Source organism: Hydra vulgaris, chromosome 02, assembly GCF_038396675.1.
Source record: "Hydra vulgaris chromosome 02, alternate assembly HydraT2T_AEP".
In the NCBI taxonomy this organism is placed as follows: Eukaryota; Metazoa; Cnidaria; class Hydrozoa; order Anthoathecata; family Hydridae; genus Hydra; species Hydra vulgaris.
In genome coordinates, this window is record NC_088921.1 from 5,983,338 (window position 1) to 5,999,365 (window position 16,028).

The following is a 16,028-nucleotide window of genomic DNA, read 5'->3' on the forward strand; positions in this document are numbered from 1 at the left end:
TTTTCTATGATAAAGTTTAACAGTTGCTTAGATTTTACTGTACAGTATCTACATAGGTATCTATTGTTTTAGCTTTTATTACCAATGAAAGGGCAACAAATATTCATATATTTTTTGACTTTGTTTGAATTAATTAATATAGATAGAGATGTTAAAATCAGAAAACAATTTAGGCTGATTAAGCTTCAACTTCAACCTGACACTTCAATCAAGAAATCAAACAAAACTTTCGTAATGAAAAGTTAAATAAGTTATTTTTATAAAAAAGTTATTTTTAAAAATGGTATGTAATAGCAAAATTTGATAACACAACTTTGTTATAGTAATAGCTGCTTCTAATATTTTTACTCAGCCATTCAGAAAATGTTTCTAAACTTTATTTATTTACATAAATTATTATTTTTAGTTATTATTAAAACAATCACTTTTTTTTTTTTTTTCAGATGCTAATGTTGAAGTTTTATTAGATTCTGACAACAATTTGAAAGGGATTTTTTTTCAAGACGATATTATGCACAGTGCGTACAATTCATATCCAGAGTTTCTTTGTTTTGATGCAACATATAAACTTTTACAAATTCGTCTGCCTGTTTATATTGTACTTTGTGAAGATAGTTGTGGTTAGTGTGTTTCTTTATACATTAATGATATGGTTGATACATCCCTAGATCAACTGTTGTAAATAATATTGATAGCAGTCAATTTAGGAATGTATCAACCAATCACAAAATGTATAAAGGAAATGAACAAGTGTATATATTCATATACAAATATTTATTTTTTATGAATGAAGACTTTTATGAAGAAAGGTTGTAGGTTCTAAGTCTTTAAGAGTTAGGGTTAAGGGAAAGAGAAGCAACGATATGACGTTGTGGTAATGGTTGGAGGTTGGGTGCAAGAGCAGGTCCAACTATGTTTACAATGCGTTTTTGTACCTTGTCTAAAAAAGAAAAAGCATTATTAGAAGATTTACCCCAGATATGGCAACAGTATTCCATAAGCACATTATTAGTAAGTATTGCAATGATAGGGTGAATCTGAAGGAGAAATACAAGATGAAAGGTTTATGGAAAACACTGCATTCGTGAACCACCTAAAGGAGAAAAAGAAGAGACTGTAAGCAAGCTAGGGTCAGGTTTAAGACACATATCAAGGAGTTAAGGTAAGTGATTAGGTTGTCAAGAGAAAAAGTCACAAGTTAACTATCACAAGTAACAGATTGAGAAATACAAAAGTTATTGTAATGATGACTTCCTCTTGCTTAGAAAGCGAATCCAACAAGACAGCAGGACATGGAACAGGTTGGACTGGATTTCAGGTTTCCAGTAACTGGGTGATCATGGTGACAATATGCCAATTAACTTATTATATTTTGTATTTGCATTGTTGCTAAATTGTTTTTTAATTAATTTAATTTTACTAAAATAGGTGAAAGTGAAGTAGCTGCCTTTGGTTTAATTACAACTGAAGATGCGGCATCATTGAGGTTTGACTATTTGTGTCATAACATGTGATGATATACTAAGTTACAATTCTCATAAGAGACCTTACACCTAAGTTACAATTCTAATAAGAGACCTTAAGAGACATCCGTCCGTCGATGTAATGTTGAACCGTTAAGTTAAGTGATAAAACTGAGTACTAAAGTGTTGAAACCGAAATGATGAACCGTTTAAAGTGAAAAGAATTTTTGTCATAAGAGACCTCTTGGTCGGAGATGACCCTAAGCGCATGCGCATGCGCATGCGCGCTGAAAAAAAGATTAGTCGTATACGTAGATATAATATTTATTTTAAAAAACTGTTACATATAAAGTTTACAATATCAAAAAATTAATCATTATAAAAAATCACAATAAATTCACAATAAATTCATAATAAAATCATAATAATCATAAAATTTTTTATCAAGTTCAAAAGGGGGTGAATCACAAATCCATTGTTCTTGATATTGGGGGTTTGTTTCTTCTAATTTTAATTTGACTTCAATTTTGACACATTTTTCGTAATTTAGTCCTTTTAATTTAGGATTAATTTTTTTAAGTTTCAAATGAGGTGGTGGTAATTCAAACGGTTGGGCTGAGAGTTCTTCATCCCAGTTTTCAATATTGTTATTCATTTTTTTATTTATTTCTATAAAAAAGAAATGTTAGTATAAAGTAATATAAAAAACACACAAAAAAAAGAAAATGTTAGTATAAAGTAATATAAAAAAAATTGCGATAAAATATATATATATTCTAAAAAATAAAAAAATACAAAAAAAGTTAATTGTTTTTTTTCAAATGACAGGCTTGACATAGCCCACATTGCTTTATACAAAAGTATCGTTTGTTTATCTCCAGCGAGTGAGTCAAAGAATGCTTTTGCTGTTTAAAGTAGTAGGCGTACATGGCTGTAAAACAAAAAAAGTTGATTAAAAAATGTATTGATAAAAAGAAAGAAAAAAAATAAAAAAAAATATACCTTTCATTTGTTTTCTGACTTTTTTGCTAGGCTTTCGTTTAGAATATCCGGATTTCATTTTTTTATTAATTTGACTAAAAATACAAAATATTATTTTTATAATTTACAAAATTATTTTCACAAATATAATAATATTGATCAATGCACCATTGAGCATATTTCATAATACAATGATAAAAAAATTCTAAATCATTATCACTAATATAAAGATTAAAATAATGTTTTCTAAATAAACGATTTAAATGAAATATAATTCTTCTGTGTATCCAAAAAAATAAATTATGATCATTTAAAAAAGACAATTCATAACTGGTATAAAAAAATTGTTCAGAATTATATTGAGGGAATAAATCTCCTAGCTGTTCTTTTAAGAATTGCAATTCAATTTTAGTTCTTCTTATTGCTAAAGTTCTTTTAGTCAATTGTTGGAATGATTTTTTATTTCGATCCATGTTATTATCTGATTCGACACAAAACCATTTGACAATGTAGTAAAAGTTGTATTCGTAAAATTTTTTACTTCTTTCTAGTTGCATTTTTTTTATTAGTTATCTAAAAAAAAAAAAATTAAAAATATTTATTAACAATATTAATATGAATAAAACAAGGTTCAATAGTATAAAAATATTGTTCTTGTGACCAAGTTATATATTCCATAATTAAACGATATAATTTTCGTATTAAATGTATTTCCAGTTCTTTACGTGGATCAGCAAAATAGGATATTTCTGTAAATAGTATATGAAATAATTTGAAAAGATATTCTCTTTGAAGTTTAAAAAATAATAAACGATTATTATAAATATTAAAAAAAGAATCAAATTCAAAATCAACGAGCGAATGAAAGCTGTAAAATATCAAACGAATGTTATCTTTATTTTTCCATTTGCTATGTGCTAGTTTGGTTTTATCAAATAAAGAAACAATTTTCTTTTGCAACTGTTTAAATTCTAAATAAATTCGACGATATGCCAAAGTTCTTTTACATAAATCTTTCAAGCTAAGTTGTGATTGATTTTCATGGGTAAATCTGTTATCCAATCTAGAACTGTCGTAATCAAAAAGATAATAAGAAAAATGCCGTTCTTGAGGAGTAAACCAGATGAGTGTTTGTTGTTCAAAGTTATTAATGTAAGAATGAATGTTTTCCAAATAATGAGCCTTTTTTCTTGTTTCTTTGTCTATTTCTATAATTTTTTTTTTTCTTGACATTTGTTGATGAAGTCTTTGTAAAAAATGACGAAGTGTAGCTTCTTCTATATGAAGTATATTTCCAATATGACCCCAGTTGCTGCCCATTTTTTTTTAATTAGTTGTCTAAAAAAAAAATAAAATTTACAAAAAATAGAGTTAAAAAAAATATAATAAAAAAAGTATTTTAAATAAAATCTGGTTCTTGGGCACACTCAGGTGCTTCAGCTGGTTCTGGATTATAAAAATGTAATAGTTCTTCTTGTTTTGCTTCTACGACTGCACTTGGATATACTGCGTTCGGTGGTGAATATATAGGAGGTAAATTTTTAGCGATGCTTTCTTCATAACTAGGAAGTCGTGGTATTTTGTTTTTGTATTTGTTAAAAATATCATTTCGATGAATTGTTTTACATAATAGGAGTAGATATTCCAATTTACTTTCTAATGATTCGTAAATATGTCCATGTTCACTTTGTATAGTATTATCTTTAAAGTATTCTATAATATCCAAACCATTTTTTAAAGTTTGTTTAATTCCTAGCGGTATTCTGAGAAGGAATCTGATAGATTTGACATTGTCAGTGGTTAGTTCCAAACTGATTTCTCTGAATATGTCAATTGTATTCATTTTTTTTTATTAGTTAATCTAAAAAATAAAACGTATAATTAGATAAAAGTACAAAAAAATTGTATAAAAAAATGAGTTTTTAGAATAAAAAATATTATATAATAGTAATCGTAATAAATAAATTATTATTAATAATAAATTGTTTGAGTTGTTCGTGTGTAATAAAATTGTTAAAACCAACAGCTACATTATATTCTTCTGTAGGTTTGTCAAAAGAACTATCGAATGAACTTTGAAGATAATTATCGTTGTTAGCAGTCCGAGTAAAATCTTTATCTTTATCTCTCAAGGTCATATTGACATGTTTAGTAAAAGGCCATTTTAATGCATCATCTAGATCACCTCGTAATAATTGAAAATAAATGGCTAAATTGTTTACGTTGGTGCTTCGAGTATAAACTTTTATACGATAATGATAACCTTCTGATGTGTAAACAGGTTCAGTATAAAATGGTTCATCTGATAATAGCCTCAGATCCATTTGATCCAGTTTAATGATTTGAGTATCTTTAAAAATATGTTGTATTACCTTGACTTTTTTAGGTGCTTGCATTGAATTTTTTAAAGCTAAGAATTCAGTACTGTTTTCTTCTACGATTTGATAAAGTTTTGTAATTTCTTGTTTAAGATCTGTATCTTGTTGATTTGCTAAAACCATCATGTTGTCGTAAAAAATATTTTTTAATTCTGACATTTCTTGTTTGGTTTCTTCTAGTGCTTGATGAAGTTTGTCATTATCTTCTTTTAGTTTTTTAATTTCTTGTTCTTTTTCTTTAGTGACAACTATTTGTTTAGTTGTTATTTCTTGAAGATTCTTCATTCCATTCATGATTTGATTAATGGAAAGATTTAAATAATTTAAATTTTTCTTTTCGTCTTGAATGATTTGGTTTAAATAACGATTTTGTTGTTCTTTATAATATTGAAAGCAAATGACAGAGTGCTCATAATAATCTTGATCTTCTACTTTGCTTGAACAAAAAAAACATATTTTTTGTATATCTAGAAATTCATAATCACATTCATGGTTTAACAAATCTTGTACCTTTTTCTTACATGTAAAACAATGATGAGAGTATTGTTCTGTAGAACATTCTGATTGATGATTAAAAAGTTCTTTTACACTAAATTCTTTTCCACAAAAACAGCATGGATATGTGTTGTCTGACATTTTTTATTAGTTGCTGAAAAAAAAACATTTATTTATATAAAACCATAATAAAAAATATACATGTGTTTTTTAACATAAAAGAATTAATAAATAAATAAAATTAGACAATAAAACATATAAAAGAATAAAAATATAAACAAGATTCTCTTCTAATTCTTCATCATCATCCTCCTGTTTAAATATATCGCTAAAAGTTACGTTTTCAACTTCTGTTACGTCTTTTTCAACTTCTTCAAACACGTCGCCAAAATCAGGAAACATATCTTCATAAACATCATTATTAATCATTTTTTTATTAGTTGACTAAAAAAAAGAAAAAAAAAATATATTTACAAATAAAAAAAAGTTACAAATAAAGTTCGGGTGTGTTGTCCATTTTATTGATGACATCTAGAATATATTGTTCCAAATCTATTTCATCCAAGATTTCATGTATTTCTTTTTCTATTTCTTCTTCTATCATTTGTGATTTGAGTTCTTCAATATAATCTAATTCTTCTTCATCTTCCATTTCTTGAACTAATTGTTCTAAATATTTTTCATACTCTTCTTCTGTACACTCCTCCATTTCCATAAGTTCTTCCAAATCTTGTTCTTCTTCTTTTGTTAATAATAAATCGTGATAGCATATACTTTCTTCATTAATATTTTCTCCATAACTAAATAAAATAAAAAAAAATGGTATAAAAAATTAAAAAAAAAATTCAAAATAAAATAAAAAAACAAAGACTTACCATCCACATTGCTTGACATGTTGCTTCATTTTTTTTTAAATATATTAGTTTTGCTAAAAAAAAAACAAAAAAAAGTTACAAAAAAATTATTGCAATATAAAATTATGTATTATTGACAAGCATTCATTTATATTATTATAAAGTTCTAGTTTCTCATTTTTAAAATCCATTGCCCAAGACGATAGTGAATCACTTGAAAGATCCACTGACCATGTCCATAGCGAATCGTATAAAAATCGTGCTGTTTCAATTTCTGTACCCTTTCTTTGATAAATTAAAGTTAATACTCGATGAATTCTTTCATTTACGTTTCCATAGTCTTGCCCAGCTAACACACCAGCGTTGGGCCAACGTTGGCCCAATGCTTCTTGTAACGTTGGCCAAACGTTGGCATCCAGCGTTGGGCCGATTCCTTGATGGCCGCCGGGCATACATTGGCCCGATTACATTGGCCCAATGCAGTTTAGCCAGCATTTATCCGACGATATATTTTATTAGGTTCAGTGAATTATAAACGCTACTTATAACTAGCACGCAGTTAGTTAGGTCATTGTTAACATAAAATTTCTTAAATTTGTTTATTTTTAATGTATTAAAAAGATTGCAATTGCAATCGACGTATGATTAAAGCTATTTAAATTGTTTTAATCAAATGCAAATTGAAATGTGTTTGTTATTTCATTCAAGCTAAATTTATTTTCAAGGTGAAAAACAAAACATATTCAAGAAAATGAAATGTATATCAGATAATATTAAAACTGTTATACAATAATCTAGACATTATCTTCGCCATTTGCATCACTGCCTTTGTCCCAAAGTTCCGAGTGGCATGCATAATCAATCCTCGCACCATCTAACTTTTTTCGGTCGTACAATTTACGAACCCACGACTTCATTTGATCGTTTACTTCCGCTTTTGAAACATCTTTTGCACCTTGTCGTAAAAAAAATACATTTAAATATTATTAAATAACTTTGTGTTAAAACATTTCAAAAACTTTAGTAGCCCTAAAAAATAGATTAACTACAGTTTAAAAGTAATTTGTTGGGCAATCATTAAAAAGACAACAAATGAAACCAATTACATTCTATTTACATTTAAACCAAATTTTATCTATTTTTCGTAAAGCCAACTTGGGTTTCCTAAAAGTTAAAACCTTAAATAGGGTTACATTCAGTTATAACTTAAGTATAAGTTAAAACTTACATGTGTATAAGTAAATTGTTTTATGTTATAACTGAATGACCCTATACAACATAACTATTATCATGTTTAATATTTATTGATCACTAACCATAAACAATAGATTCATGTTTTTCATCCCTTGCTTTGTCCTCCTCGACCTTCACTGTTTACTTTGTTGATCCACTTCTGTAGCCATCAATTAGCAGAAAATGTTGCTCACTGTTTCTTCAACAACTCGTCCATCAATCAAAACAAGATAAATAATCTGAAAAGTTTAAAAATAAACCCATAAGATCAGATAAAATATTTTATTAAAAGTACACTGAAGCTCTTTCAAGTAGAACCTGCTAAAGATGTTATAAAGATGGTATGCAATGGCAAAAATATATTGTCAGTTAATACCACAGCAACATCTGAGGAGCGCAGCGGTGGATTAATACTTTTATAGGCCTGGATCTAGTATTATTTGGAGGCTTTTTTTATACTCTACAGTGTAATAATGACTACTAAAAAATATGTAATATTTAAAATTTAAAAGCAAAAAATACATTATTTACGTCGAGACATATTAATGTTGATAAACCAGGTGACATTCTTCGCATAGGCAAATTGCTATTCTGTTGTTCACTCACATTACTAACTAAAAGTAAATATAACAAACGTTAAAAACTTTGAATGAGTTTTGTTTTGCAGCGACAATATATATATATATATATTTATATATATATATATATATATATATATATATATATATATATATATATATATATATATATACATATATATATATATTTATATATATATATATATATATATATATATATATATATATATGTACATATATATATACATATATATATACGCAAGTCTATATATGTAAATATTAAAGATAGTATCTTTATATTATCATGTATAATTATGTATATTTTAAAGAGTGCTCAATACATAAACTAGAGCTATATAGTATATATTACTTTTACCCGCAGTATCAGGAATTAGCTAAATGCTAATAGTTATAATATTATTTGCTATATATATATAATATTATTTGGCAAATAATATTATATAAAAAATATAAATAGCAAATAATAAATATAAATATTAGCATTTAGCAAATTCCTGATACTGCGGGTAACAGTAGTATATACTATATAAATATATATTTATATATATATATATATATAAATATATATATGTATATATACATATATATTATAGTATATAATATACCTACATAATAATATATACTATATAATATACATACATATATATATATATATATATATATATATATATATATATATATATATATATATATATATATACATATATAGGTATATATATAATATATATAATTTATAGAATACATTTATAATTGTTGTAATAAATATATATATATATATATATATATATATATATATATATATATATATATATATATATATATATATATATTACAACAATTATAAATGTATTCTATAAAATATATATATATTATATATATACCTATATATATGTATATATATATATATATATATATATATATATATATATATACATATATATATATATATATATATATATATATATATATATATATATATATATATATATATATATATATATATATATATATATATATAAATATAATATACTAAAACTTAGTCTAAATAGATCATAAAATTATCTAAAATTAACAATAAATTTTTTGATAAAAACAACAGAAATCTTGGTTTAAGATTTAAGATTTATGACGAAACTAATAATATTATAGATATTGTATTGAATCCTTTGTAAGTGTAGCTGCACAATTCAATTACACGCAACGCTCTAATATCTTAGCAGAACACTCAAAAATTACTTTGCTTTTTCTATTAGTTTACAACGATGCCATTATAAAAAGCAAACTATTTTAAAATGGAGATTGTAATGCTATATATAAATGCTTTGCGTGAATAGCTCGATAGCGTAGGTTTTTCAAAGTAAGTTGGCCCAACGTAGAGCCAATGTGATGAAAATCTACGTCGAGTTACATTGCGTTGGCACTACGTTGGGCCAACGTTAGTCATCCAATCCAACGTTAACCCAACGTTGGGCCAATTAAGCATGTGTTAGCTGGGTGCTGAATACATACAATTTCTCTTTTTTGAAATCCAACATATTCTGCTAAACTTTCCCATTGCCATTGTAAACAATTTGCTATTTTTAGTTTTAGTTGCATAAAATTCATGTTATGTTTTGCTAAAAAAATACAAAAAAAATTAATATAAATAATTCATTATAAATAATTTACATTGTTGTATGTTATATAAAAGTTTTTCATCTTCCCATATGGATAAAATAAAATACAAATGCTTTATTGCCGACTTTTTGTTTGGTTGATTTAGTATAAATGTAGTTAAAACTTTTTTTATTTTATCGAATGTTTTTATGTAATTTTTATTGATTTTTTTTGTTTCAGTTCTTTTTAAATTCAACAAAAACGCCAAATGTTTCCATTCATGATGGAGTTGTTTTGAGGTGTGATTTATTATTTCTTTAATCATTTTTTTTATTCTATTATATATAAAAATAGTAATATTAAAATAGTAATATTAAAATAGTAATATCAAGATAGTAATAACAAAAAAATATAAAAAAAAAGACTACAAAAAAAATTTACTTTTCTTTAAAAAATATATACAAAAAAAATTTATAAACAAAAATATACAAAAATGCTACAAAATTGAGCTTTCACGATAACGACTTTCTAAAAAAAGTGAGAGAAAATATTAAAAAAAAGTTTATTTTTTAAAAAAAAGTTGTAATAAAGTTAAACTTACGAGAAGACTCCTCGACTCTTTGTTTTTTTCTTAAAGTTGTCATTAAATCATTAGCTATTGCTAGTCGTTTGTCTAAAAGGAAAAAAAAATAATATTAATTTAAAAAAAAGCATAATTATAAAGATATATTTTATTTAAATAAAAAAATTACCAATTTCAGGATTGTACGGACGGACAATTGCCAGAGGCGTTTTTTTTTTATCTTTATATATATATAATTTAAACACGTTTTCTTTTTCAAACGGAAATAGTTGATTATTTATTCTTATATTTTCCATTTTTTTTACTAAAAAAATAGTTGCTTTATATAAAAAAACCATGTTGTTTTTTGGTAATTAATAAAAATAGATATAAATATAAAAATATCATTTTTTATAAAAAATGCCTAAAATAAGGTATACTCCTAGATCATTAAACACGGTGAATATGGCACGCACATAAACTACAGTTCCTAGAACAAAAAAAGCAGTTCAAACACAAACAAGTACTAAACAAAGTTCAACATCGACACAGACTGAAAGTCAGTATTTACCGAGCAATTGTAAAAGAATATTATCTTCTTTACGAAGAACAAATAACAGATATAAAGATAATAAAACAAACCGTAAACTTGGAAGAGTTGGTAATAGAATAAAACGCTGGGTTCATACTGCCGAATCATATGTCGACATTAAACATCAATTAAAAGAAGCAAACATACGAAGAAAAAATAGAAACAAATAATATATTTACAAAAATAATATATTTACAAAAAAAAGTTTATTGATAAGAATATACTGTTGGTGTAAAAAAAAGTTTTTTTATTCTTTTTTTTAAATCGTTCCTTTTTTTCGATCGACTTTTTTTTTTTTTCTTTTTTTTCTAAAAAAAAAGGAAAAATAATGCTCGTAACTTATTAAATTTTTTATTAAAATATATATATATATATATTTATACGACTTACATTTTCCACTTGAAAATCTATTTCTTTTTCTTCTATTATTTTTTGTTGTTCGCTTGCGTCTATAACTAAATTAAATAATTTTTTGTGTATCTCCTCATCATCTTCGATTAAAATAATTTCATCTGGAGTTGTTAAGTCGATTTCACAAAAGTTTAACTCTTGATCTTCTGTTTTTTCTGAATTCATGTTGATACGTTTACGTTTTACAATGCGTGTTCGAGCCATTTGATTTTGTTAATAAAAAAACACGCTTTTTATGTATAAAATTTAATCTCTACAGATTAACGCGAAATAAAAGCTAAAGTGATGTAACTTTATGCAATGAAAAGAAAATGCTGTGTCATGTTAGTTAAATTTAGAAAGTTTTAATAACGCTTTTATGAACAAGATTAAAGAGATTAAAATACGGAGTAAACAACTTTTTAAAAACTCTGTGAAGAAAAAAAACTCTACGTAAAGTGTTAAAATAACATTTTAAATGAATTCAAAATTTCATGAACCATCACGTCGACGTAGCGTAGTGCATACGCATTCCGCACTATGTTTCAAACGCCATGACATTTACCCGCCGTGGGTTCAAACCTCACTCATGTCATAACATTTCTATGTTCATTATCAAGTTGATAAAACTTGGTAGCGTATGTCTAGTTAGTTATATGTTAAAATATCAAGTTGACGAAAGTTGACTTGGTAATGTATGTCTAGTTAGTTATATGTTAAAATATCAAGTTGGCGAAAGTTGACTTGGTAATGTATGTCTAGTTAGATATATGTTAAAATATCAAGTTGGCGAAAGTTGACTTGGTAATGTATGTCTAGTTAGTTATATGTTAAAATATCAAGTTGGCGAAAGTTGACTTGGTAATGTATGTCTAGTTAGTTATATGTTAAAATATCAAGTTGGCGAAAGTTGACTTGGTAATGTATGTCTAGTTAGTTAAATGTTAAAATATCAAGTTGACGAAAGTTGACTTGGTAATGTATGTGGAGTGTGTGAGAACGAGTGAGCGAACGAGTGTGTGAGTAAGCAGGCTAAGGACTAAGTCAGGATTAAGTAAGTTAAGTAAGTTAAGTAAGGACTAAGTAAGGTTAAGTAAGTAAGTAAGAAAAAATACGGCCGTATAAAAAAATAAACACTGTAAGAAAAAAACACAACTAAGTAGGCCTACTAAGACAAAGTAAAGACAGAATAAGTAAGGTTGTGTCAGGGTGACACTATGTTTTTTATATTGTAAAAAAAAAAGATATAAAAAAAAAAGTTAAAGTCAAAAAAAAATCAAAGTCAAAAAAATTAAAGTTAAAAAAAATACAAGACAAAAAAAAAAGTTAAAGTCTAAAAAAAAATGGCTGCAGATGATATTGATTTTTCCCGTATGATTGTAAGACGGAATTTATTTTCAAGACCTCCGTATTATAAAAGTAACTTAAGACCTAAATATTCGTCTAAATTATCCAAATATACAGTTGATGGAAAATGGCCTTTTCATAGAGATGCTTTTTTTGAATTTTTTGATAGAACTTCATTTGATGAAAATGAATTAACAGATCCAAATAATACGGAAATAAGAGCTCTAAGAAAAAGAAGAGTTAAGAAAAATTTGAAAAAAATAAAGCGTTAAATTTGTAGAAAAGCACTCATGTGTTATCGAAAAACAAAAAGCAAGTATATAAATAATAAACAAAATCGTGAATTAAATCGAGTAGGAAAACCGATATATCGTTTTGTTTTAACAAAAGTGGATTGCAATAAACAAAGAAACGAAGTATTTAATATTTAAAAAAAATGAGACATAGAAGACATAGAGGTCATAGAAATGCTAAAAGATATATTTTTGTTCATCGTAAATCGAGACCTCATCCAAGACCTTATCATTCTTTAGTTGGTAAAGGGAGAAAACGTATACTAAGAAAGCGAGGTAAAGGTATCCTTGGTAGCTTATTAGGTCATATACCCGTACTTGGTGGTGTATTTAAAACTATATTTTAATCGGATTAAAAAAACATGTATAAAAAAGCTCAACTCTGTAAAACGTTTATTTACAAAAATGAATTCAAGAGTGTGTAAACATGTAAAAAGAAAAACACATATCAAAAAGTATTGCGAGAAATGTTTTATACAAAAATTTCGTAAATATGTTGGAGAAAATTTAAAAGAACTTTTATGGCTAATAAAAGACATGGAAAAGCGAAATGAAAAACTAAAGAATTTACAAACGGACACAAGTGCTATGGGCGATTATATTCTAACATACGAATATGAAAATGGCGTTGTAGAAATTATCAGTGGGGATAAAGAAAATGGACATTTAAAAATATCCACTTTTTGGGGTGGTTTTGTTTTAGATATAGATTATGTAAATAAATTATATACTTTTTCTCACATCAATGACGGAGTTTTTTTTGTAGGACATAAATTACCTAAAATATATTGATAAAAAAAAATATTTAATAGTGTTTTTCCTGTTTTTTTTTAAAAAAAAGACTATAAATTTTTGTTAATAAAACAAAAAATTCATTTTGATTAAAAATTATTGAAAAAATGGAGTTTAAAACTTGTTTAAACGAATTTTATAACTCTATTATGAATGTGGAAGCTTCCAAGTTTGAAGTGAATGATAGTTTAAAAGAAGTTCAGGGCAATTTCAAATTAATATTTCGTTTGGACGGACTTGCTGAAATTAAAGTTAAACGTTCTAATGAAAATGTAAATATTAATTTTATTTATAATAAAATGGACCACGAATTTGAAATGACATATGAAAACTTTGTTGACATTATGAAAGAGTCATTTAATATTTGGTTACTCGAAGAAGAAGACATAAAAGAATGAAACATTTTATTGATTATGTAGACATTCATTATCCTTTTCCAAAATTAAGAGATTTTTATATTTCACTATTTAAAGTTAATAGTAAAGCAAAGGGAGATTTTTGTTTGTTGCATCGTTTAAAACAGGGTCAAATTATTAAAGTAACTTACTTAAATAATAAATATAATTTTTTTTTTATATATGAAGACAGACAAATTCATCATTTTGAAATAAGTCAAAAAAACTTTTTAAGATTTGTTGGAAATTCTCTTAGCAAATGGTTTATCGACGTAAAAGGTATAAACGACGTTATAGATTAAAGTCACGTAAGCGAAGAGTTCGACGAGGAAGAGGATTAGCTGATTTTATTACGCCTAAAAATGTAACTAACGCATTGCAAGTGGGTTCGCTGCTATACGGTATAAAAAAAGCGTGGAAAGGCAAAAAAACAAAAACTGCTTCTGTTCCTGTTCCTGCTCCTGTTGTTACAAAACCCGCTAACCCATATATGCCTCCGGATAAAGTGTTTGAAGTATATTAAAAAAAATATTATATTAATTCGTTTAATGAATAAATATGTACAAATAAAAAATTGTTTGTTTTTTCTTCTTCTTTCTTCTTTTTACATCGTTTGATGGTAATTATTTTTTTTCCTTTACAAGTTAAACAAGTCGTCTTGTGAAGATGTATTTTGGCTGCTTTTTTCGTAATGGTGTTAAATATCCACACTTCTTTATTTAATACGTGAATCGTACAATTTTTTAATAAAGCGTCATTTTTTTTATCTTTTAATACTAGGAAATAGAGTTCACCATAACCATTGCATGTAGTACATTTTTCTTCCACAATTTCTTCTAGTAGTGTGTACGTTGTTCGTTTCATGGTTCTGTTTATATATAATTTAGAGCAATCTGCCTTTTTATCTCTTTTTTTGTCATGACATCATCAATAGGCACGTCTAAGAATTGATTGGCAGTCTTTAATCGTGTATAATTATTTGCATAAATTCGATCCATTTCATCTTGCATCATGTAGTAAATATTTTCTTCATTCATTACAGATGGAATGGCTTGAATATCTAATACTGATAATTTATCCCATGTAGCTTCATAATTTGTTCTTAAAAATCCTGCATCTTTTAAAAAACTTTTAATAGCATTTTGAGCCAATATTTGTTTTTCATAAATATCATAATGTAAAGGAATTTCTTTTGTTTTCATAGACAATATATCACGTTCCAGTTTTTCTTGTTTTCTCATATATAAATGCAACTGCATGTCTTTTTTAAACAGATGTTTAGCAGTGTTATCAAGGTGAGGAAAAAGTTCATACTTAATAAATTGGAAAAATGAATAGAGATTGGATTGAACTAGTGAAGAGGCATGAAGAGTTGTTACTTCGGAAAAATAATAATTTAACAGTCTGCACAACGAAGGTAAATATATTTGATCAGTATATAATACATTTTCGCTGCGAAAAACTAGAGCTACAAAATAAGCGGCAAATGCACCACATAAACTGCTATCATTCCATTGAAAAGGAAATTTATTGTATGAAAAAAAAACATTTTGATTACCACTGATTTCACTATATTTTAAAATAAATTTAGTAAACCAATAAAATTCATGATTTTCTGCTGTCCATTCTGTAGGAAAATGATTTGTTTGTCTTATATAAGAATTGATTTCAATTTCATTGTAGTTGATATTAATAGTGTTGATTTGTATATTGCTATTGACTTCTTCTACAGCTTCAAATAAATATTTGTTAAATCTTAAATGTAATGGAATTTGTTGCAATGCACTTTCTTCACCTAAGCTATCAAAACAAAAAAAATGTCCCTTGTCTATTTTCATTAAAACTCTCCAATGTTGACCTGCTTCTTTTGTAGTTTCATTGTTGTAAATAATAAAAGAACCATTTTTTTTCATTTGTTGAATAATATGAATATAGGTTTTTGTTTGACTGAGTTCATCAAAAGCATATATTCCTATAAAATAATTTTTAAATTCTGAATTTTTAAAAAAACGAGACAAAGATTCATCAGTAGCCATTTTTTTTATTCTTCTTTTTCTA

General features: G+C 25.9%; 1 protein-coding gene and 1 long non-coding RNA gene across 3 annotated transcripts in view; one reads left to right on the top strand and one right to left on the bottom strand.

Annotated features, from left to right (window-relative positions):
• The first annotated feature begins 384 nt into the window (after window positions 1-384).
• The window catches only part of LOC136076674 (uncharacterized), a 48,473-nt gene continuing 32,829 nt past the window's right edge, over window positions 385-16,028 (top strand). The window contains exons 1-2 of the mRNA XM_065790008.1: window positions 385-620; window positions 1,429-1,486. Of these exons, the coding sequence (XP_065646080.1) occupies window positions 512-620; window positions 1,429-1,486 (167 nt within the window). The 5' untranslated portion in view covers window positions 385-511. The remainder of the gene's footprint in view (window positions 621-1,428; window positions 1,487-16,028) is intronic.
• LOC136076352 (uncharacterized) lies at window positions 6,924-8,069 on the bottom strand. Of its 2 annotated transcripts, none has more exons than XR_010636189.1 (3): window positions 7,936-8,069; window positions 7,488-7,643; window positions 6,924-7,126 (listed from the first exon to the last, which is right to left on the bottom strand). It is a non-coding gene; the product is annotated as an uncharacterized LOC136076352 (long non-coding RNA). The 2 variants fall into 2 exon arrangements; XR_010636190.1 differs by having other exon boundaries at window positions 7,927-8,069.